Source organism: Salvelinus namaycush, chromosome 22, assembly GCF_016432855.1.
Source record: "Salvelinus namaycush isolate Seneca chromosome 22, SaNama_1.0, whole genome shotgun sequence".
NCBI lineage: Eukaryota > Metazoa > Chordata > Actinopteri > Salmoniformes > Salmonidae > Salvelinus > Salvelinus namaycush.
Genome location: NC_052328.1, coordinates 18,158,105 through 18,183,730, shown reverse-complemented (window position 1 = coordinate 18,183,730; position 25,626 = coordinate 18,158,105). Strand labels below are relative to the sequence as shown.

The window sequence follows — 25,626 nt, the reverse complement described above, 5'->3', positions numbered from 1 at the left end:
TGTCCAGAGCCATATTTCAATCAATCAATCAAATGTAATTTTAAATCCCCTTTTACATCAACAAAGTGCTTATAAAGAAATCCAAGCAATGCAGAAGTAGAAGCACGGTGACTAGGAAAGACTCCCTAGAAAGGCAGGAACCTAGGAAGAAACCTAGAGAGGAACCAGGCTCTGAAGGGTGGCCAGTCCTCTTCTGGCTGTGCCGGGGGGGAGATTATAAGAGTATATTGTGTGCTTGCGATGCACACAATTTTATTGTCAGAGCGGGTAAGTATGCTTTAGTGAGAAAGGGTTTGGGATCAGGTACAACTACATTTATGAGGGGGTTGGGCAAAGGCTGAATTTGGGGTTGAGAGTTACCCTTTAAATGGATTCATTAGACTTTTTAAAATGTAGATGTTCCAAAGGTCCACATAAGTAGCTTGTAGGCTATGCGTGGAAGCCAGGAGATGCTAAACATGTTTATGTTAATTAACGGTCAATTACCGTGAGACCGGCAGTAATTTGCTTGACAGTTTCTGGCTGACAAAATGTCATGACCGCCACAGCCCTACTCACACACACACACACACACACACACACACACACACACACACACACACACACACACACATACACACACACACACACACCTGTTCCTGCACTGAGGAACATTATGTCTCCCTGCCAATCCATTCTTCTGCATCTCTCCACACTCAGTCAGGATTTCTGTCTGTTGACCTTTAACACCTCATGTTCTTGACAGGATGACCTACACTCTCTTTTTTTCTCCTCCTCTCTCCCTCTCTCTCTTTTGAGGACTTGTGAGTTTTTTATTATTATTGGTGTGTATATGTGACTGATCTAAGGACAGTATATTCTATTTCCTTGCTCAGACGAGTCAGCATCTCCCATCAGGTATGCACACGGGCAGCCTGGCCGATGCACTGAACAACCCCTCAGTCCCCCTCCAGTTACCATGGCAACCTGCCATGTCCCTTGTCTCCTGCCAGGATGTGTGTGTGTGTGATTATGCGTGCATGTATGCGTGTGCTCATGCACATGTGCGCTGGCACATAAGTTAACGGACATGACCCTCACACCACTGCAGAGTGCCAGCTGTGATACTCACGCACCCAGGCATTCACTACCTCTTGCCGGGCCTCTCCTCTCTACATTCCACCTCCATGCTGGCCCGCAGGGGATGTTTTCCTTTCAGCAACTCACAACGGCAGAAGGGAGGTAGAACTGGAGAGGGTAGAGGACCCAAGAAAAAAGGAAAAGGGATCTGCGCATTTGAAGACTGTACTCTTATGCTGTACTCTCTGTATTAGTCTCACTCTTGCTCTCTCCTCTTTCTCTGTCTCCCACCCTTTCTCTCTCTCCCGCTCTCTCTCTCTCACTCTCCCCTAAGCCAAACTTAAAATAGCTGATGTAGCCTTCAGTCGCCTTTATAAGATTCCATCCTCAAAATCGCCCGTGCGTTCATTCATTGAATGTATGTTACCAAGACAACCAGTTCTGGTAAGATGTCATCACGATTGCAGCTCTGTTTGAGCCGTCTGTGCCGAGTAGCCAGATCAGATCACTGTGATTACGCAACACACCGAGGCTCAACGCTAGGGATGATGTCATCATTGAGAGCGAGGACAGGGGAGTAAAGAGGGATTGGACGGTAATCTAATCCTATGGAATAAAAGGCATATTAGATGTATATCTTTTTTAAATTGAACCTTTATTTAACTAGGCAAGTCAGTTAAGAACAAATTCTTATTTTACAATGACGGCCTACTCCGGCTAAACCCTCCTCTGACCCTGACAACGCTGGGCCAATTGTGCGCCACCCTATGGGGACTCCCGATCACGGCTGGTTATGATACAGCCCGGGATTGAACCAGGGTCTCTAATGATGCCTCTAGAACTGATATGCAGTGCCATAGACTTCTGAGCCACTCGGGAGCCCCTTTGTTTTAGTTTTATGTATATGTTTATCTGGCAATATATATCTAATGTAACTACACACTTGTGAAATGTATGAGTGAAAATGCAATAGGGCGCACGCGCACACACACGTAAGTGAGAAAAGAAACATATTTCAAAAGTTACCGATGTCTGGAACCTGAAAACAGAGTTCGTAGAGATACGTTTTCTTCAGCAGCTGACACAGAGCAATACCTTGCCAGCTACTTTGCGCTTTTTTTGGCAGGCATGCACGCACACACACACGCACGCACACACACACGCACGCACACACACACACACAGTAATGATGGCTCTTTTGCACACACACACACTTCATGGGCTGACTCTGCATAGCACATAATGATCTCTTGCCAGTATGGTGAGAGCTGCAAGGGCTCAGGTGTAGTGGAGTGTTGGACTGTAGCTACATGATTTAAAACGAGAACACTGCTTAATTATTAACACTTCTCTGAATTATGAACTGAGTCTTATGAGGACATTTCTTTCTGCTCCCCGTGTGTGTGTGTGTGTGTGTGTGTGTGTGTGTGTGTGTGTGTGTGTGTGTGTGTGTGTGTGTGTGTGTGTGTGTGTGTGTGCGTTTTACTCTGTGCTAGCTACTGCTGAGTGATTAGTGCTTTTTGAGTTCGGTTCGGTTTCTGTTCGATTAAACAAAATTGATTTTGGTTTCGATAATTGTTTTAAAAATTAATTGAAAAATATATTTTTTAGCTTTTTAATGGAAATTCCAAAGCCCAAAACAGTTAACATTCAATTGCCAAAACATTTAAAATATTCCATTGTCTTGTTTTACATTGGGTAAACATCAATAAAAAATATGAAATTACTATGAAATAATAAAATATTTCAGTTGTGTATATTACTTTTTTATTTGATGGCTTTATTAATTTTCAGTCCTTATATAGCAGTGGCGTGCCGTGGGCCTGGGGCCTGGGCCTTCAGTGAGGTACTACACAGTCCCACCCGAATTAATCCACCTCTTATTACCATCATTATGATGCCATGGCTCTAGACACTATACATTTAGACAGAAACGCAGTATAACCAGGCGTTGCGTCACCTTGAAATTGACAAATTGACATTTTTTGTAAACAGTGTTTACCCAAAAACATGACACAATCAATGAGTCTTTTCAATATTTCCCTTCACCTTTTCATTGTGCAGCTCCGTTGCCCTGCGCGTTTGTTCGTTGAGCTGTAGATCCACTCCGGTGTCCCCAAAAGTTTTCAAAAGCACCATTGCTTGTAAGTGCCCAGCCGTACTTTGGTGTCTCGTTGCTGCCTTGGTTAGACAACTCAAGTTTGCAAAGCCAGTGTGGCTCCAAACACCAAATCGATCACTTGCAAATAATAGGCATTCCCAGCAGTACAGTTTGCAGTGCTTCTCGGAGCCTGTGAGCCATTGATAGTGCTGTTGGTCGGCGTCGGGCGACCTCTCCTTACAATGTCTAACTTTTCTTGAAAAGTTAGTCTTGAGAATGGTGTTATAATTATATCCTCGACCAAATCGATATCTTCTCCTCCTTCCGCCATTGTGGGTTGAAAAAACAGCTTAGTAGTACGCGAATTAATTTGTTTATCAAATTCAGTTTCCTAGATCTGCATAGGACCTGCCTCTCAATATTGGTAATCCAATCAAAAGACGTGCACGCACTACGCCTGCTAGCTGGCTCCTGTGTAACACTGGAGCCAGCCAGCAGGCGTACAATAGCCAACTCTAAAGCTGATTGGTTGACACTAAATTTTCATTTCCATTCACTATAAGCTACAAGCGCCCGCACTGTTGATTCTGAAGGCCTGAGGGCAGATTTTAGACCCCTGGCAACACATGATGGCTGAATATGATTGGATAAAAGATCTAACATAAAGACCAGCCCTCCAAATCTCAACCTGGGGCTGGAAGCAGTGCAACCAAGAGGAAAGCTATGAAATGAAGAGTATAACTCTTACTCTGGGGAATAATTTAATACATATTTGTGGGAAAATATATTTTAAAAAAAATTATATTCTGATGATGTTTAGGCCAGCAGAGAAGGCCTTGCTGGCCCTGACGGCCCACCACTGTTATATAGTCATCTCATCTCTGCCCAGGCCATAGCAGCCAGCCAGCCAGACAACGTTATCTCATTGCTCCCCATACAGTACTGTCGTTGGTCATCCTAGCTTTAGTTAGGCTAGCCTGCTTAACAGTGGAGGCTCCTCAGAGGAGGAAGGGGAGGACCATCCACCTCAGTGAATTTCATAAAAATAGTGAAACATTAAAGTTATCCTTTTTAGATCAAACTATACTAAACATATTCACGTCACCAAATATTTTATTAAAACACACTGTTTTGCAATGAAGGTTACAGTAGCCTCAACAGCACTCTGTAGGGTAGCACCATGTTGTAGCTGAAGGACAGCTAGTTTCAGTCCTCCTCTGGGTACATTGACTTCAATACAAAACCTAGGAGGCTCATGGTTCTCACCCCCTTCCATAGACTTACACAGTAATTGACAACTTCCAGAGGACGTCCTCCAACCTATCAGAGCTCTTGCAACATGAACTGACATTGTCCACCCATTCAAATGATCAGAAAATGAATCTAGTACTGAAAGCATAAGCAACAGCTAGCCTGCACTGCAGTGCATAAAATGTGGTGAGTAGTTGACTCGAAAGACAGTAGTTGAACAGTTTTGAACAAATTAATTTCTTAAAAAATTAAGAAGCAAGCACTAAAGAGCTAGCTATATTTCATTGTATTTTTTTTCACTTAGCTAGCGAATGCAACTACCTAGTTTAGCCTACTCAAACACATGTCTGAAACAGAGTGGGATGCTATGTAAGCTAGCTGGCTATGGCTATCCAGCACTGGAACTATTCCAAGTCAAGGTAAGATTTTGGTTTTGGTTTTATTAATTTATTGCCACCAGTGCCCACTGGTGTAACTGCTAAACTGCTGGCTGACTGTACTGCATGATTGTACTGGGTTTACTAATGCATTAATTCTAGGAGCTATGACGTTAGCTTATATGGTGACACCGATGTAGGCTGTGTGTAGCGGTTAGCGGTTATGGTATGAAGGTTTGGAAAGTTTTTTTTGCCTGGTCACGGACAGCTTATGTGTTATGCTCTAAAGTCCACAAGCAAAGGGAAAATGTGAGAGGAGGAGAGTGAGTAGAACAAATTATGCAACGAGCAAAGTGATGATGCTGTTTGTATGTGGCTGCTATGAAAGTGAACTGTGTTTGCGTGTGATCAGGGGTGTATTCATGCCACCAAGTCTGTTGAAAAACATTTATTAAACAGAACAAAACAGGGATAAACATACCTGAATTTGTCCAATAGAAACTCTTGTACTAATGATTACACCATAGATCCCTAGATACAGGCAAGAGTGTGCAAGGCAGTATTGAATGTGTCACTGTCACCTTGATTGCTCACATTTTCTTCTCAACCTGTGCACCTACTTTTTAAACTTTCACTAATAGGCTAGGTTGTAGCAACCTCATGATGGGTATAGGAAACATGTGAGTATCATGTAGTAGTCTAAACCTATCGATGTTACATTGAACTGGGTGAATGGAATATGAAGGACAGTCATCCAATATGGTGTAATATAAATAAGGCCACGCTCATAAAAAAAAATATCGTCCTCCCTCATCTTAAACATCGCCGACCTCCACTGCTGCTTAAGTATGCTGTAGAGCTGTCTGAAAAAATAATTTAGCTAGTTCTTCAAAGTAGATGAGGCATACTTTCACGAACTGTCGCTATCCCTCTCTCTCATCCATTGTGTTGTGTACATTCCTCTTTCATGCGGTCTGTGTGTTTCTAACCTATTGTAGCAGGCACAAAAGTGTATCCATTTCTGTCTGAGCTAGAAAGAACAGGCGCAGTGGATTATGGTCATTGTAGTTAATTACCATGTTTATGCGCTGAACTTGGTTGAACATTTACTTAATGAAAACTACAACTCCCTTCAGCCCAACGTCCCACAGTTGACTTGATTTCGCTCATGAATGATCTGATTTCTCTCCAGAGAAGTGGAGTGTTGGGCTCACAAAAAAATGAACTGAATGGAATTCAAGTAATTGAACAGACGTCTGTCAATTAGTTGTTAATAACATTTTTTTTTTTAAATACATTTTGGTGAATAGCTCAGCGTTATGTGTCATGCATGCGTTACGTATGTGTGTGTCTAACGTCTATCCATAGTACAAACACTTCCATCCTCCTCTCCATCACTACATGTACTCTTAGTCCCATCTACTCTTAGTCCCATGTACTCTTAGTCCCATTTCCAACGGAAATGTCTCTGTGAAAACCAACATAGCTCTCCACGACCCATGCCCCTTGCCCAGAAGGGAACTGCAGCCTCTTAATAAAAAATTATATGTTAATGCTCTTAAGTGGCTTTCAAACAAGCCAGACCAATTTTGAGCTGATTACATCATGTCATGAGTGTGTGTGCATGCATACATGTGTTGCTAATTTACGACAGGCTATCCGTGCTATGTTTAAACTGCAGGGATTGATCTTGTTGTTTTCCTCATTGATGCTCCCACCTCTCTCTAATGGGCCACATGGTTGAGAGAGAAGGGAAGTGGTCAGGAGACAGTGAGATATTTCTATTAGTTACTCTCCCACAGGAAATATGCAACCTGGACTCAGAGGTAGACATAACATAGTCAAACAATATCCAGTGTGATATGTTGCATTTATTATGGTATGTATTCATTTGTGGATGTCCATCATTCATTTCGTATGATAATGTTAATTACAATTCGTATGATATGTTACGAATTGCAATATGTAACGAATTTGCAATACGTATGATATGTTACAAATTTCAATTGGTCTTGGCTAACTTTAGCTAGGTGGCTAACGTTAGCTACGCTCTGGGTTAGGGTTAAGATTAGGGTTAGGAGTTAGCTAACCCTTTCCCTAACCATTTAACTAACCATGTTAAGTAGTTGCAAAGTAGCTAAAAAGTAGTAATAGTTGCAAAGGTGCTAAAATACAAAAGTTGTCCGTGATGAGATTCACATTATACGCCCACCCCGACCAACAAACCTCCTTACGCTTTTGCCTAAAGTAACAATCTGTCTTATGTAGCTATACCAAACTTAGCATATCATACTAATTTGAGTGTCCCTGATTTTCATTTCCTATGTTATGTCTAGTCTATGAGACCAGGCTGAAATATGCTAAGATGTTTGTGTGTATTGTAGGATGTTTTCTGATGCTCATTTTTAGATGCAACACACAATCTCATCAGAATAACAACTCTGCTACAGATGCATAACGGTACATGTTTCTCTCCCTCTGCCTGTCTGTTTCTCTCTCTCTCTCTCTCTCTCTCTCTCTCTCTCTCTCTCTCTCTCTCTCTCTCTCTCTCTCTCTCTCTCTCTCTCTCTCTCTCTCTCTCTCTCGCTCTCTCTCTCCACATACCACTCTGGCACATAACCTTTTCTTTACAAGCATTCTACTTCCTTAAATGTGTTTGCAATTAAGCACTAGGACTGTCACGTGATTCCTCCAATCCCTCAAAACAACTCAGACACAGTAGAGTAAAGTAGCATATCCCCACCCAAAATCTGTGTCCCCTTAAGTCCCTACACTCCACTGGGGCCTTTATGGGGAGCAATGAGTAGGCTACTGAAGAATTATGTTAGTTTCCCCTAGACACTGACAGGAGGTCAGTTTTGTGTTTTTCCCACCAGTTAAGGTTAGGATTTGGCTTCTGATTTCCAGCTCTGTGATATATTTCTGTTGTATCAATCAAATAGCTATGCAAACGTACTATATTTGAATTGTACTTTCAGGGTAAGCCGTTTTCATAGGATGGCTCTTGTAATCTTTGATGTTATATTATTCACCACGACGGCATTTTTGTATTCTCTTATGAGCTGCACTCTTCTGAGAGTTACTAGAGCTGTAGAGGGCTTACTGGTTTACTGAGGGATTAATGTCATCCGTTCATAATTTACACACTTTCATTTAGACACCCTTTATCCTACATTGTAGCATAACACTGTGGGATGTAATCTGAATTTAGATAGTTAGATCATAGAGCAGCGTTTCCTCTATCATTACTTAGACAAGAGAGACCACGGGTGTGCTGGTGACGTCACTCACCTGCAGTAAACCACAAGCAATGTATCCTAATAAGGACAACAAAATCATGCAATTAGCACTCGAAAATCTATAGAGTTTGCGTCCTAGAATGTTTTGTCAGGGGGCCTGTGTGCCCTGCCTGGGAACAATGTATTTAGCAGTGACTTTCTTTGTGAGACTGCACTCTTCAACTGTGTTCCTGTTGCCTAGGTCAGTGGAGCGATCTCAGCACCATGATTTCTTTCTACGCACGTTGGCTGGCACTCTGATTAAATGGCAGCATTACCATGTAACCTTTCGCTGGTTGCTGGTCCCCCTGACCAAGCGCGTTCCTTTCCCTCACACAGTCGACCTGCTTCCTCACGCACACAAGCCCGTGCACACAGATACAGACTCAATCCCTTTCTCTCGCTCTCTTTCTTTCTTTCTCTCTCTGACTATCTGTCGGTGTCTCACACTCGCTCTCTTGCTCTCTCTCGCTCCCTCGCACTCTCTTGCTCCCTTGCGCCCTCGCCCTCGCTCTCTCTCTATCACACACACACACACACACACACACACACACACACACACACACACACACACACACACACACACACACACACTCCCTCCTGATGCGCTGCTGCTGACCTGATCCTTGTGTTGCATGATTTATGTTCTCTCTTCTCTGAGTCGGAAATAGACGCGTTTCCATGAATATGACGTCTCTAGGGAACAAGCCTCCTTGGAGACCAGAACGCTGTAACTTCCGACGAGGAGAAGTGCCTATTTCAGGAGCGGACTGGAGCCTTAAACCTGTCGCCACGGAGACGCTGATAATTGACAGAGATTGAACTCTGGGGGTATGGTTGTGTTACAAGTCGTATGACGCAATACTCTAATTTAGATGTTAGCTGTTCCATTAAGGGAGACGTGGAGAAGTGAATCATAATGAGTGTGGAACGTTAGATAAATATGTTGTTGAGCCTGGCATACATTAGATTAGATCACAAATGGTATTAACCTCAATGAGGAAATTAATTTTGCAGCGTATGCAAACAAAACAATTAATAGAAAAACTAAACCATTGAATCACACTTGCTTTAATTAGTTCCAGGAAAACGGGGGTTATATTATTTGAAAATCTCACACATGAGAGATTACCATCCATTGTTTCACACTTTCGTGCCCACTGCATTTAATGAGTGACTAAATGATTGACAGGAGCTAATTGAGGAGTGGTGGTTTTGGCATGATCTGGGGCTCTGGATGTCTGAGTTAGTGAGCAGGGCTGTGCGAGGTCAGTAACGCAGCCAGAGGAGCTCGGAGCTGGGCTAAGATGAACCATCTCACCCTCTCTCAGAGTCACCCCTGGTGCTAGTTGCAGCTCATAGCTGGAGACATTCATAGGAGCACTTTACAGAGTGGTAGAGCCTGGGGATATTCAACCTGTGCGGCTGACCCTCTACCCTTTACTCTCATTTAATTCCTTTCCATTCCTGAGGGATGATCAGACTCATATCCTAATGTCACAACTGGAGAGCATACCATCACTAAACTCACTCACTATTTCCCCTTTTTCTCCCCCCCCCCCCATCCTCTTCCCGTTTCTGCACAATTAGATGAATGTCCGACACATTAGGTAATGCCACCCAGTTGTTTTTAAGCACGTGGTGAAAATGAAATGCAACCACATGTTTCCGTGTACACATGTTTTCAGGAGCGCTACGGAGAGGTGGAAAATGCAAAGGGTGGGAGGCTGTGATCCCTTTTCGAGGGTGACTGTTCATTTCGGTGTGTATGGCACGGCTGCCTTAGTTCAACTACCTTGGCTATTTCTTTGTTGGTGGTCGCTTTTGTCCCATCTGGGAGCATAAGGACCACACAGCACTCAGTGGGTGTCCATAGAGGTCAGAAACAAGAGTGTTTCATAGATGAGTGCTGGATTTGTGCTTCTAAAGCTGCTTGATTTTTAAAATTCATATTAAAGATGAACTTCAAAAGCCACATGCAACACTGTATGACACCGCTAATATAACACGCACACATATGCATACACCTGATCCAGCGTACACTGGCACGTGTGTGTGTGTGAGTGATTTGGGCTTGCAGGCACAATCTGTATTCATATAGCACATTTAAAACAAAGCATGTGCAATCCAATGTGCTTCCCCCAAAGGAAATAAACTATAAATAGGTGTGTATGCGTTCTGTGAGACACGGAAGACAGCTAGCTCTGTTATCTCTCTAACAATGCACCTCTATATTCCCATCACGAAGGTAAACAAACCACACTGCCAGGTGAAAACCATCAATGTGGTCTTTTCTACTGTTCAAACCTCCTGAGATCTCTGTAATGATGCAGAGAATTTGGAGGACTCGTCTCTATCTCTCTCCAACACACCGCCTTATGTAATGATTGTGATGCTTATGTAAGAAGAGAGAGAGAGTAGTCAAGTCTCTGTTGTTCCTCAGCAGCCCTCTGCCCCCAGCAAGCCATCACAGCTCACAGCTCAGTTCAATCCTGCCTGATCCAGTCCAGATTTCAAAGTCAGGGATTTGAGGTGTGTGTGTGTGCGCACACCATCCACACTGTGATGCCACACAGAAGTGACAGGTTATCTTAACTTCACATACTGTCCCATGGAGCAAAGTTATCACTGATTTAAAACCCCTCTCACACAACAAAACACAAAGCCCTATCAGAGGTGTTGGCTTTTTTTTGTTACTTACACTGAACAAAAATATAAACGCAACATGTAATGTGTTGGTCCCATGTTTCATGAGCTGAACTAAAAGATCCCCAAAATGTTCCATACGCACAGAAGGCTTATTTCTCTCAAATTATGTGCACAAATTTGTTTAAATCCCTCTTAGTGAGCATTTCTCTTTTGCCAAGACAATCCATCCACCTGACAGGTGTGGCATATCAAGAAGCTGACACAGGTGCACTTTGTGCTGGGGACAATAAAAGGCCACTCTAAAATGTGCAGTTTTATCACACAACACAATGCCACAGATGTCTCATTTTTTGAGGGAGCGTGCAATTGGAATGCTGACTGCAGGAATGTCCACCAGAGCTGTTGCCAGAGACTTTAATGTTAATTTCTCTACCATAAACCGCCTCCAACATCGTTTTAGAGAAATTGGCAGTACATCCAATTGCCTCACAACCGCAGACAATGTATATGGGGTCATGTGGGCGAGCAGTTTGCTGATGTTAACGTTGTGAACAGAGTGCCCCATGGTGGCAGTGGGGTTATGGTATGGGCAGGCATAAGCTATGGACAACAAACACAATTGAATTTGAACGCACAGAAATACCTTGACAAGATCCTGATGCCCATTGTGAGGCCCATTTCTTTTAAGGTATCTGTGACTAACTGATGCATATCCATTTTCCCAGTCATTTGAAATCCATAGACTGGGGCCTAATGAATTGATTTCAATTGACTGATTTCCTCATATGAACTGTAACTCAGTAAAATCTTTGAAATGTTCCGTTTTATATTTTTGTTCAGTATATATTTAACCATGCCTGAAACCTTCAGAAGAAATCGATTGAGGGACTGAAAGGATTGACTTCTAGCTTGACAATGCAATAAACGAAAGAGGTGTTCAACAGTCTTAAACTATACAATAACTACAACCACCTCTGAAGCCTCAATGTATTGGATTGGAATTATGTGTCCAAATGAAAAAGCTTTCCAGATGACTTTTTACATTGGAATCGATTGCTCTTTGACCCTTGGTTATAGTAACCATCATGTGCTATGAGAGAGTCCGTGGAGCGTGTGCGTTTATCTCGTGCTAGCTACTATGTGTAATGTGCTTTCGAGTAAAACCAAATCGTATCTTACCTCTCTGACGGTTTTTAAGAGCAGATACAACAGCCGTAGCTCCTCTATCACCCCTTACAGCACTTTGTGTTGTCCTAATACCATGTCATTCTCCCTAGTCATACCAGAGGATCAAGCTTTTTCCAGTATGGCACTACGCACTTAGCCAGACTGTTGCAGTATGTACAGTAGAATCGATTATGTATTTCCAGCAATGGTTAATGCAGCCGAAAGCATATTGTTTTGAGCCGTCAGACAGGACATTGAGTAGACTTTAGCGTAGGGATTTAAACATGAGGATGTCTAAATAAGGGCCAGGGCACTGAAAGCTATTACTGTGGCATCAGAATATTTACAGAATCTATGATGAGATTACTCGCGGGGTGTGTGTGTGTGATGCCTCATCGCCATGGTAACAATAACTTTTTCTACATGGGGGTGGGGTCTCGGTCAGCAGTTACTGTAATGTATGTGGATGTGGAGCTTTGCCCTTCCTGCAGGGGTGTTTTCTCCCTGTGCCAGGCTGAGCAGAGATGAGTCTCTGTGGGCATGACCTGTCAGACTAGCCCCCTCTCCTCTCCAGCCCTCCACACACGCTCTCTTCTCCAACCCTGCACCCTCACACCGCTTAGGGCTTAATCCTAACTGGGCTGTCTCTTTTCAATGAGGGATTTATTCAGTTGATTCATGGACATAATTGACCCCAACCCTGGCCACTACCACCACATTTAACCATGGCAAGTTGACAGGGGATAATGCCAAATACAAACAGTGTAGTTATTCCCTCTGTAAGGCAATCAAAAGGGCAAAACGTCAATACAGAAACAAAGTGGAGTCGCAATTCAACGGCTCAGACATGAGATGTATGTGGCAGGGTCTACAGACAGGAAAACCAGCCACGTCACAGGAACTGACGTCTTGCTTCCAGATAAGCTAAACACCTTTTTCGCCCACGTTGAGGATAACACAGTACCACCGACGCGGCCAGCCACCAAGGACTGTGGGTTCTCCTTCTCCATGGCTGACGTGATTAAGACATTTAAGCGTGTTAACCCTCGAAGGTCCAGGCGGCATCCCTAGCCGCTTCCTCAGAGCATGCGCAGACCAGCTTGCTGGTGTTTATGGACATATTCAATCTCTCCCTATCCCAGTCTGCTGTCCCCAAATGCTTATAGATGTCCGCCATTGTTCCTGTACCCAAGAAAGCAAAGGTAATTGAACTAAATGACTCTCGCCCTGTAGCACTCACTTCTGTCATCATGAAGTGCTTTGAGAGACTAGTCAAGGATCATAGCAGATCTACCTTACCTGACACCTTAGACCCATTTCAATTTGCTTACCACCCTAATAGATCCACAGATGATGCAATCGCCATTGCACTGTACACTGCCCTATCCTATCTGGACAAGAGGAATACCTATGTAAGAATGCTGTTGATTGACTACAGCTCACCATTCAACACCATAGTACCCTCCAAGCTCATCATTAAGCTCGGGGCTCAGGGTCTGAACCCCGCCCTGTGCAACTGGGTCCTGAACTTCCTGACAGGCCACCCCCAGGTGGTGAAGGTAGGAAACAACACCTACACTTCACAGATCCTCAACACCGGGGCCTCACAAGGGTGCGTGCTCAGCCCACTCCTGTACTCCCTGTTCACCCATGGCTGCGTGGCCACGCACACGCCTCCAACTCAATCAACAAGTTTGCAGACGACACAACAGTAGTGGGCCTGATTACCAACAATGACGAGGCAGCCTACAGGGAGGAGGTGAGGGCCCTGGGAGTGTGGTGCCAGGAAAATAACCTCTCACTCAACGTAAACAAAACAAAGGAGCTGATCGTGGACTTCAGGAAACAGCAGAGGGAGCACGCCCCTATCCACATTGACAGGACCGCAGTGGAGAAGGTGGAAAGCTTCAAGTTTCTCTGAGTACACATCACAAACAAACTGAAATGGTCCACCCACACAGACAGTGTGGTGAAGAAGGCACAACAGCGCCTCTTCAACCTCAGGAGGCTGAAGAAATTTGGATTGGCACCTAAAACCCTCACAAACTTCTATAGATGCACAAATGTATCACCGCCTGGAACGGCAACTGCACCGCCCGCAACCGCAGGGCTCTCCAGAGGGTGATGCGGTCTGACTAACGCATCACGGGGGCACACTACCTGCCCTCCAGGACACCTACAGCACCCGATGTCACAGGAAAGCCAAAAGGATCATCAAGGACAACAACCACCCGAGCCACTGCCTGTTCACCCTGCTATCATCCAGAAGGCGAGGTCACTACAGATGCATCAAAGCTGGGACTGAGAGACAGAAGCTGTGTTTCAATCTCAAGGCCATCAGACTGTTAAATAGCCATCACTAGCACCCTAGAGGCTGCTGCCCTATATACATAGACTTGAAATCACTGGCCACTTTAGTAATGTTTCCATATTTTGCATTACTCATCTCATATGTATATACTGTATTCTATTTTAGTCTATGCCACTCCGACATTGCTCGTCCAAATATTTATATATTCTTAATTCTATTCATTTATTTCAGATTTGTGTGTATTGTTAGATATTACTGCACTGTTAGAGATAGAAACACAAGCATTTCGTAATTACATCAGCTTAATGTGTATGTGACCAATAATTTTATTTTATTTTTACCAAGAATCACTGAACTAAGCTGAAGTGAACTCCAACACAAAATTGGGTAAGGGAGCCATCTTGTTTACCTAAGCGTCTAGCCAACTGTTGTTTTGGTGTTTGTTGATGTTGTTATTTGTTTGTTGTTGGTTTGAGTGTGGTTGAGGTATTTGTAATTACTCGCACCGTGTGTGTGCCTGTGTGTGGAGCTTTGTTTAGTGGAGCCATACTTGCTAGTTGCGCTGTTGGCAGCAGGGTTGGTTGGGTGAGTGGCTCCCTGAGTGATTGCCCTGTATGAGAGTGGGCAGCACTGGGCAAAGAGTGGGCACTAGCCCTAGCACTGGTTGCTTTGGCTGCAGAGCCACAGTGTGAAATGCATTCCGGTGTGTTGCTGACCTGCCAACTGAATGGTACAGTAGTGCCTACTAGGAGAATATCTCTGTACTGTACTAAAAGGATGGTGGGAGGAAGGGATGGATTGAGGGTTTTGAAGCCAGGTTTTCTAACCATGATCGTACTATGTAGTTGATTCAGCTTACTGGAACACACTATTTGAAAGCCACTCTGGATAATAGTGTCTGTTAAATGATTAAAATGGGAATGTAAAATTGGAAGGAGGTAGGGAGATAGATATTATACACTTTCTAAGGGACGAGGCCATTAAAATCCAACACAACGATATGTCTTACAACCCTACACAATTCCCACATTCTCTCTCTCTCTCTCTCTCTCTCTCTCTCTCTCTCTCTCTATCTCTCTCTCTCTCTCTCTCTCTCTCTCTCTCTCTCTCTCTCTCTCTCTCTCTCTCTCTCTCTCTCTCTCTCTCTCTCTCTCTCTCTCTCTCTCTCTCTCTCTCTCTCTCTCTCTCTCTCTCTCTCTCTCTCTCTCTCTCTCTCTCTCTCTCTCTCTCTCTCTCTCTCTCTCTCTCTCTCTCTCTCTCTCTCTCTCTCTCTCTCGGGCCTTGTCAGTTCTTATGAGTTGAAATGTTCGGGCACTGAGGGCAGGCTGAAGCTCGCTGACTCACACAACCTCTTGGGTGTTCAGAGGGAGAATGTCACCGCACATTGTGCAGCCATCAACACGCACATACATTCACACACACGGCTCCACTTAGAAATACACACAAACAAACACACCCTGGCATGTGTGCGTGTACACACACACTCATGGCAATGCTGTTTTTAGGTCCTGTCACTCAAATGGACTATATACGATAGTGCCATTGCACAAGTTTCTGCTGCACTAAATGAGACAGTGTTTTCCCTGTAATATTGTGTGTGTTTTCTCTCCAGCACTACATGAGTTCCCCACAGACCTGTTCACCAACAAGGAGCGCACAGAGGGAGCGGTGGCCTTACATGTCCTATTTGTGAGTGTAACCCCCCCCCCCCCCCCCCCACCACCACCACCACCACCTCCCCGTTCTACACTCAACACACTATCTACTCTACACACAATGGCCACCTGCCATTGACCGTGTGATGCAATGCATTGACAAGCAGGATTGTGTCTTTAACACTGTAGTGGTGGAGGATGTACCCAGTTGTCATAAAAGTAAAGATACCTTAATAAAAATTTACTCAAGTAAAAGTAAGTCACCCAGTAAAATACTACTTGAAGAAAATATAATTAAGTAGCAAAATAAAAGTATAAATTATTTAACATTCCTTATATTAAGCAGACGTCACTATTTTCTTGTTTTATTATTATATGGATAGCCAGGGGCACACTCCAACACTCGGACATAATTTATAAACGAAGGATTCGTGTTTAGTGAGTCCGCCAGATCAGAGACAGTAGGGATGACCAGGGATGTTCTCTTGATAAGTGTGTGAATTGGACAAATGTTTTGTCCTGCTAAGCATTCGAAATGTAACTAGTACTTTTGGGTGTAAGGGAAAATGAATGGAGTAAAAAAGTACATCATTGTCTTTAGTAATGTAGTGAAGTAAAAGATACTCCAAAAAACGGCTTAAGTAGTACTTTAAAGTATTTTAACCTAAGTACTTTACACCATGGCAAAGTTGCCTAGCCATCATAAAGAGGGCAGCGTCTCTCTGGCAGGCTTGGGTGCCAGATGTTGTATAGAGACTTAGCTGGCATATGAGGCCACTGGCACCGAGTGTCTCAGCTTAGGATACCTCCTCAGAAAAAAACTGACACATTGGGACACTATCACTGCATCACATTGGGATCTGAAAGGTTCCAGAACACTGCTGAGATTTGTTTGTTCTTATATGTTCTGTTATGTGTAATTCCTCTATAGGCAATGTACATGTTCTATGCGCTGGCCCTAGTGTGTGATGACTACTTTGTTCCGTCTCTGGAGAAGATATGCGAGGTAAGAATGTAATACACTATTCTGTAACAGGGTCGGGGTCAATTCAACTGGAATTCATTTTAAGCACACAATTCAAGATGTGCTTTCTACTCCCCCTATACTCACTCTCTTTCGCTCTCTCTCTGCCTCTGTCGCTCTGGCTCTCTCAGCGTCTTCATCTGAGTGAGGATGTGGCAGGTGCAACCTTCATGGCGGCCGGCAGCTCAGCTCCTGAACTCTTCACCTCTGTCATCGGTGAGACGTACAGACACGTAGATGGACAGATCTTTTCATTGGACACACACATACTTTTTTAATGTTTTACTTTATCAGCAGTCCCAGTATGTTTTAATGAGTGATAGTGATATGCAGTACCTTCAGACCCCTTGACTTTTTCCACATTTTATTAGGTCACAGCCTTATTCTAAAATTTATTTTTTTAAATCTCATCAATCTCGACACAATACCCCATAATGACTTTTTTTCTGCAAATTTATTTTATTACAAAAACCTGAAATATCACATTTACATAAGTATTCAGACTCTTTACACAGTACTTTGTGGAAGCACCTTTGGCAGCTATTACAGCATCGAGTCTTTTTGGGTATGACGCTACAAGCTTAGCACACCTGTATTTGGGGAGTTTCTCGCATTCTTCTCTGCAGATCCTCTCGAGCTCTGTGAGGTTGGATGGGGAGTGTTGCTGCACAGCTATTTTCAGGTCTCTCCAGAGAAGTTCGCTTCCGTCTGGCCACTACCATAAAGGCCTAATTGGTGCAGTGCTGCAGAGATGGTTGTTCTCCCATTTCAACAGAGGAACTCTAGAGCTGTCAGTGACCATTGAGTTCTTGGTCACTTCCCTGACCAAGGCCCTTCTCCCCAGATTGCTCAGTTTGGCCGGGCGACCAGCTCTAGGAAGAGTCTTGGTGGTTCCAAACTTCTTTCATTTAAGAATGATGGAGGCCACTGTGTTCTTTGGGACCTTCAATGCTGCAGACATGTTTTGGTACCCTTCCCCAGATCTGTGCCTTGTCACAATCCTGTCTCGGAGCTCTACGGACAATTCTTTCGACCTAATGGCTTGGTTTTTGCTCTGACATGCACTGCCGACTGTGGGACCGTATATGGACAGGTGTGTGCCTTTCCAAATCATGTCCAATTAATTGAATTTACCACAGATAGACTCCAATCAAGTTGTAGAAACATCTCATGGATGATCAATGGAAGAGGCCTCCCGAGGGGCGCAGCGGTCTAAGGCACTGCATCGCACTGCTAGAGGCGTCACTACAGATCTGGGTTCAAGCCCGGGCTGTGTCGCAACCGGCCGCGACCGGGAAACGATTAGGCGGTGCACAATTGGCCCAGCGTCATCCGGGTTTGGGGAGGGTTTGGCCGCCCGGGATGTCCTTGTCCCATCATGCTCTAGCGACTCCTGTGGCGGGCCGGGCACATGCACGCTGACACGGTCGTCAGTTGGACGATGCTTCCTCCGACAAATTGGTGGGCCTGGCTTCCGGGTTAAGAGAGCAGTGTGTCAAGAAGCAGCGTGGCTTGGCAGGGTCATGTTTCGGAGGCTGCGTGGCTCTCAACCTTCGCCTCTCCCGGGTCTGTACAGGAGTTGCCGCGAAAAGGAGTATAAAAAAAAGGATGATCAATGGAAACAGGGTGCACCTTAGCTTAATTTCAAGTCCCATAGCAATGGTTCTGAATACTTATGTAAATAAGGTATTTCTGTTTTTTTGTTTTGAATACATTTTTCCAAAATGTCTAAAAACCTGTTTTCGCTTTGTCATTATGGGTCATTGTGTGTAGATTGCTGATTGCAAATTGTTTTATTTAATCCATTTTAGAATAAGCCTGTAACGCAACAAAATATAGAACAAGTCAAGGGGTCTGAATACTTTTTGAAGGCACTGTATGTTGGCCATGTCAATACTTTACATATACAAGCTTGTAACACTCCATTCCCAACCATTGTATAACTTCTGTTCTCTTTTTCTCTGTCCCTGTGCAGGTGTGTTTATCACTAAAGGGGATGTGGGGGTGGGCACGATTGTGGGCTCCGCCGTCTTCAATATCCTCTGCATTATCGGAGTGTGTGGAATATTTGCTGGCCAGGTAGGTTTCTGTACCTTGGCTTGCTCAGGTATACACACATACACCGGAAGGGATGAATACCCCGGGGTAAAATGTTGTCTATTCCACTCTCCCCTTCTCTTTATCTTTTTTCTCTCTCTCTTTCTCACTCTCAGGCGGTGCATCTGTCTCGATGGTCTCTTCTGAGAGACTCCGTGTATTACACCCTGTCCATCGCTGCTCTCATAGTGGTGAGTGGAGCCTGACCATTGCAAACCAGTGAAGTGAGCCGTAATGGCTCTGCAAGGTCAATCCGAGATCTGCAGTGACCTCCGCAGAAGTCAGACCATTCTTACTTCTTGCGCTTCGTAGAGCAGAGCTGTTGTGAAGGAAGTTGTCAAGGAAGCGAGTTTGTGTTTACACAGGACATCCCGCCCCCACCTACCGTCAACCAATCATGTCAATGCGGAACTATACGGAGCCCTCCGCATTGTTACAAAATTTGGGAGGCGCACGGCGATGCGGTACGGAGCTCAATTGGGGCTCCAGAGGCACCCTCCATACGGAGCCTCCGGATCGCAATCCCAGAGTAGGATTTGGATTTTAGTATGTTGCATCCTGTTGATCAGAGGGTGCAACTACAGTGGATCCATACAATACTGTTTACATCAGAGAATGGTGAACCACAATGTTTTTTTTACCGTACTTCCAGTCATTCTTCCAAGTGTTCAGTATCATTCTTCTTTTTCTCCTTACAGTTCATATATGATGAAAAGGTTTCGTGGTAAATATGGCTTTCACTTTCTTGTGTATACAGTACATACACCTATATGTTATGTGTTGTATTGTATAGCTGTTAAAAATCCGCTTCAATTGAATCCCTTTTGATGTTTGTTCCAGGTGGGAGTCTCTGACACTGGTTCTGATGTATTTCGGCTACATTTTGATAATGAAGTAAGTCTTGTGTCTGAAACCATCGGTGCACATTTCAAAACAATTAGAGGTATGAAGTCGGATTCACGTCTTTGTTCTGTCCCTCTGTGTCTAGGTTTAACTGTGGCGTTGTTCGTTTCTGTGTCTAGGTTTAACTGTGGCGTTGTTCGTTTCTGTGTCTAGGTTTAACTGTGGCGTTGTTCGTTTCTGTGTCTAGGTTTAACTGTGGCGTTGTTCGTTTCTGTGTCTAGGTTTAACTGTGGCGTTGTTCGTTTCTGTGTCTAGGTTTAACTGTGGCGTTGTTCGTTTCTGTGTCTAGGTTTAACTGTGGCGTTGTTCGTTTCTGTGTCTAGGTTTAACTGTGGCGTTGTTCGTTTCTGTGTCTAGGTTTAACTGTGGCGTTGTTCGTTTCTGTGTCTAGGTTTAACTGTGGCGTTGTTCGTTTCTGTGTATAGGTTTAACTGTGGCGTTGTTCATTTCTGTGTCTAGGTTTAACTGTGGCGTTGTTCGTTTCTGTGTCTAGGTTTAACTGTGGCGTTGTTCATTTCTGTGTCTAGGTTTAACTGTGGCGTTGTTCGTTTCTGTGTCTAGGTTTAACTGTGGCGTTGTTCATTTCTGTGTCTAGGTTTAACTGTGGCGTTGTTCGTTTCTGTGTATAGGTTTAACTCAAACATTGTGCGTTTCCTGGAGAGGCGGAAGAAGAACTCGTCCAGCCTGGGGAATGGCACAGCCAGTAACGCCGACCTGGATGACAACTGTGATGCCACCGCTGTCCTGCTGAAGAAAGGCATGGTCTGCCTGTTCTGTCATACGTGTGTCTGTGTGTGTGTGTGTTTATATCATGTCTCTCTCCCTCTCTCTCTTTCTCTCACGCTCTCTTGTAGCTAACTTACACAGAAAGCAGTCAGTGTTGATGGTAGATGAGTTGCTGTCAGCCTACCCCCACCAGCTGTCCTTCTCTGATGCCGGCATGAGGATCATGATCACCAGCCACTTCTCCCCTCGCACACGCCTCACCATGGCCTCACGCATGCTCATCACTGAGGTAGGACCACACACACACACACACACACACACACACACACACACACACACACACACACACACACACACACACACACACACACACACACACACACACACACACACACATGCCTCACCATGGCCTCACACATGCTCATCACTGAGGTAGGACCACACAGACACACACACACACACACACACACACACACACACAGACACACACACAGACAGACACACACACACACACATGCCTCACCATGGCCTCATGCATGCTCATCACTGAGGTAGGACCACACAGACACACACACACACACACACACACACACACACACACACACACACACACACACACACATGCCTCACCATGGCCTCACGCATGCTCATCACTGAGGTAGGACCACACAAACACAAACACACACACACACACGCTTTGCCATGGCCTTCAGCACTCGTGGGTATTTCTGTTTGCTGTGTGGGTATGAAGAAATGATATTCTTACAGCATACTTATGCTGTACATACATGTTCAGAATATGGCATGTGTTTGTACAGTATAGGCTATGACTAGAGACCTGTTTTTTGTTGAGTCATGTCATATGACATGGATTTTAACCTTTAACCTTTATTTTAACCTTTTCCAGAAATGGGAATTAGACCAAAAAATTTAAGCAATTTTCTGAGGGTGGTGCTGGTCTATCTGACATTAAAAGAAAAGGGGATAGTTTGATGAAAAAGCTTTAAATGAAGTTTAAAATCCAGGTCATGTGACATGATTAACCAAAACACAGGGCCTTATCTATGATGTGTGCATGCATTTGTGCAGAGACAGCGTCTGATTAGCACCCGGCCGTTCACGAACGGAGACTCGGAGGTCACGGTGAAAGTCGGCGGTAGGCGGGGCCTGGAGAATGGACTGGGCGGGCCCGAAAGGGGCGTCAATGGTCACCGTGGTCACCATGGAGAGGACGACAGGGGAGGGGTGGAGTCTGGCAATGAGACGGAAAACGAGAATGAAGACAATGAGAATAATGAGAATGACGAGGAAGAGGAGGAGGAGGAAGAAGGGGAGGGACCTTTCGTGCCCTTTCACGCCCCAGGTATAATTTTTTTAAATAACATTTAAGGGTTTCAAACTATTTTCAGTCTCTCTGAGCTCTCTTTATTGTGCTGGTCAGCCACATTCACACCCACCTAAAGGTATTTTTAGATTTCCTCAATATAAGCATCACACTTAATGTAATCTAAGCAAAGAACACATTGAAACTACATCTCTTCTTCCTTTCTCTATCTCTCTCTCTCTCTCTCTCTCTAGCTGGGTGCTGTAATAAGATCAAGTGGCTGTTAGCCTGGCCTCTTTGCCTGCTGTTGTTCTTCACGGTGCCTAACTGTGCCAACCCTCGCTGGGAGAGATGGTTCATGGTCTCCTTCGTCAACTCCACCCTCTGGATTGCTGGCTTTTCCTATGTCATGGTCTGGATGGTGAGGACAGACACAGACACAGACAGACAGACAGACAGACAGACAGACAGACAGACAGACAGACAGACAGACAGACAGACAGACAGACAGACAGACAGACAGACAGACAGACTGATGGATGTGTGTCTATTCCCTTCAGGTGACAGTGATCGGGTTTACTCTGGGTATCCCTGATGTTATCATGGGCATCACCTTCCTGGCAGCTGGCACCAGTGTCCCTGATTGCATGGCCAGTCTTATAGTGGCACGGCAAGGTGAGGACGCACAGAGTATTTTCTCTACCAGGGCTGTTTGCATTGCTGCTCACCTGCCCCATGCACCAACACCCAGGAATCAAAGAGCTCCATACGGTGCTCTCTCTGGTCAACAGAGAGAGGGGAAAGAGAGAAGGGATGAGGCAGTCTGGGTGTCACCCAGGTCCCCTCCCACCTCTGTGACAGAGTCGTGTGGCAGTGACGGAAGAAAACAAACCCTGTCAAATATTCATCAGTCTGTCTGAGAGGGGGAAATGGGAACCACATTCCCTGACAGTCTGTTTGTTGTTGTTGTGTTTGTTGTTTGTGGCAACCTGAATACCTCAGCAAGTTGGAATTCTTTATTGATGTTACAGATGTTTACCAACATCTCTCTCTCTCTGCCTCCCTCTCCCATCTTCTTCTGTCTTTTGATTTATATTTCTCGGCCTATGCCTCATCTCTCTCTCTCTCTCTCTCTCTCAGGTCTCGGGGACATGGCTGTGTCTAACTCTATAGGCAGTAATGTGTTTGATATCCTCATTGGACTGGGACTACCCTGGGCCCTGCAGACCCTGGCCATCAACTACGGCTCCTACGTAAGTAGCAAACACCATTTCTCCTAACCCTGACTGTGTAAGGTCTTTAGTAAACCTCTACTAGCAATACACAATCAAAACAAGCATGTACACTGTGACACTTAGACATGCTCGGCCTATTCTGAGAAGGTAATTTTGATGTTTCTTTATCATGTGAAAGATGACACAATTGATCTTCTGTCCAGAGCCCTCTCTGCTCATGTCACATGGTACCAATGTTATGTAGGTTTATATACAATATTAGTCATGTCATGCTAACATAGCCATTGGAGCATGTGTTATTTGTGATCTCTGTAGATAAACATATCTTCCAGCTTGGCATGAGAGGGAGATGGTCCTAACAGTTGAAAGAGGGAGGAGAAAAGTAGCTGTCGGCAGTCCAAGTGAAATATAGAGCTGAGTGCACCTGCAGCGCATAACCCCATAACCCCACTAGCGCATAACCCCACTAGCGCATAACCCCACTAGATTCCTTCACAGCATAACCCCACGTGGGGGTGCTGTGAAGGAATGCCTACATACAGCTTTGCTACTTTTGGAGTGTGACATGATTATTCTGAATGAAGGCTTTGACGGTGTGTTAGAGAATTGAGCTGTGTATTGAGGGTGTAGAATAGGATACACAGAGAACAGCTGATGTACTGTATTCATTTCAGAGGGGCTCGAATTCAAAAGAGATGGCGTCCTTCTAATGCATCAGTTTGGTCGTGTAAAGTTGGTGGTGTTTTTGAAACTGTTATTCTCTTTTGGAAATAGCAGGTGTACACTTTACACTGGTGCAAAAGTGTTGTAAATCAGTTCCCAATCCCATGGTTTATCTTTTTCTGTTTAACCCGTTCTTCTCTTAGATTCAACTGAACAGCAAAGGGCTCATCTTCTCTGTGGGACTTCTGTTGGGGTCTGTGTTCCTCACGGTGAGTGACCTATTAGTACTTTTTAAAATACTCAAATGTACTTGTGTTTTGTATTTTACACAGTTTATGCACAATTGAATTTGAATTGAGCAACTATAGATAGAACTTCTTCATCTCTTCCCACCTCTCTCTCTCTCAGGTCCTGGGGGTACATCTGAACGGGTGGAAACTGGACCGTCGTCTGGGCCTGCTGTGTCTGTTCATGTACTCCATCTTTCTCTGCTTCTCCATCCTCATAGAGTACAACATCTTCACTTTCGTCAACCTGCCCACCTGCAGAGACCGCTGAGGCTCGCTTCTCTCTGCTCTTTCTCCTCCCTGTCACCCCCTGTCTGTCTGCGGCTCAGATCATTTTTTTATTATTCAAATCATTCGTTTTTGAATTTCGTCTCTTTTCTTTATGGTCAGTGTAATATGGAGCAGCTCTGGTGTGTGGGGGTTTTTAAACAGGAGAGGAGATGATTGGGCACACACATGTGGGAGCACAAACTGACTTGTAAAAAAGCTCTCACATGAGGACTCGTGAACAAAGCTATTTTTGTCGACTACTGCCTGCTTTGATGTGAAGATTGTTTTTGTTTGGGATTTTTTTGTAAAGGTGATTGAAACTGCGTTATATTCTACAGCGTGATCTTGATTATATTTTATAATGTAATGTGTTTGATAGCTGCTAACTGGCTTAGAGGACAGCCGGGCCGGAAGAAAATTGATAGTCTACTGGAATAGCGTTGTTCTTTGAACAATATTAGCAATGATTCTTACGGTTGATCATGTCAATGGAAATCATTTAAGGTGAAAGTGCCAGGTGACTTGATGTAAATAGTTGACAGAGGACATTTAGCTGAATGACACCCCAGACTTCTCATCATGATCTGTGGGCATTACCCCCCCCCCCCCCCCCCCCCCCCTCTACAAACACACACACAGACACTGTTGTTGAGCAGCAGTAAGTACACAAAGATACTTTTTAAACATCGCTTAAGCAGCTTTTATTGAATCTGTCCCTTTTGATTTAATGTATAGAGTCGATTTCAGGAGAGGACAGGATAAATGGAGTGCATTTGGTTGGAATAGGCTAAAGCAATATGAGGTCAGATATGCTGTTGGAAAGTGAAAGGTATCTCTAAAAGATAATGAAATGTGTTGAATTAGGGGTTTTGTAAATTTTTACCCTTTGTAAATACACCCAGACGACAGATATTTTATTTATTAACTTATTGAACATTATTTATGCATATTTGGAGGGGGGCTGTCTGCATTTTAAATCCAAACCAACCCATATTGGTCTCAAAGATTAGTTCATTTTGGAGATACTGTCTGCAGAGCTTAGTGGCACCAATACTCCTTGGCATGTTGTGAGACTCAAGTCAAAAGTCACTTTTAGGAAAAACATCCTTTCAACACTCTTTTGACTCTTGCAAGAGAGGAATTTCTACTTAAGTTATTCTGAACATTTACTTTATGATGGACTTGATTGAGATGGTAACAATTTATGGAAGAAAATGTATTGTTCCTTAGCAAGTCAAACCTCTTCAGT

The 25,626-nt window shown here is 44.2% G+C and overlaps 1 protein-coding gene across 1 annotated transcript; it reads left to right on the top strand.

Annotated features, from left to right (window-relative positions):
* Nucleotides 1-13,511: 13,511 nt before the first annotated feature.
* slc24a3 (solute carrier family 24 member 3) lies at nt 13,512-24,378 on the top strand (the record flags this gene model as incomplete). Its single annotated transcript, XM_038960173.1, has 16 exons — nt 13,512-13,524; nt 15,806-15,882; nt 16,780-16,854; nt 17,004-17,088; nt 18,848-18,951; nt 19,086-19,160; nt 19,668-19,693; nt 19,810-19,863; nt 20,502-20,629; nt 20,727-20,887; nt 21,688-21,961; nt 22,177-22,343; nt 22,483-22,597; nt 23,063-23,175; nt 24,024-24,089; nt 24,229-24,378. Coding segments are annotated over 16 exons (1,683 nt in total), but the record flags the coding sequence as incomplete, so codon positions are not given.
* Nucleotides 24,379-25,626: the final 1,248 nt, after the last annotated feature.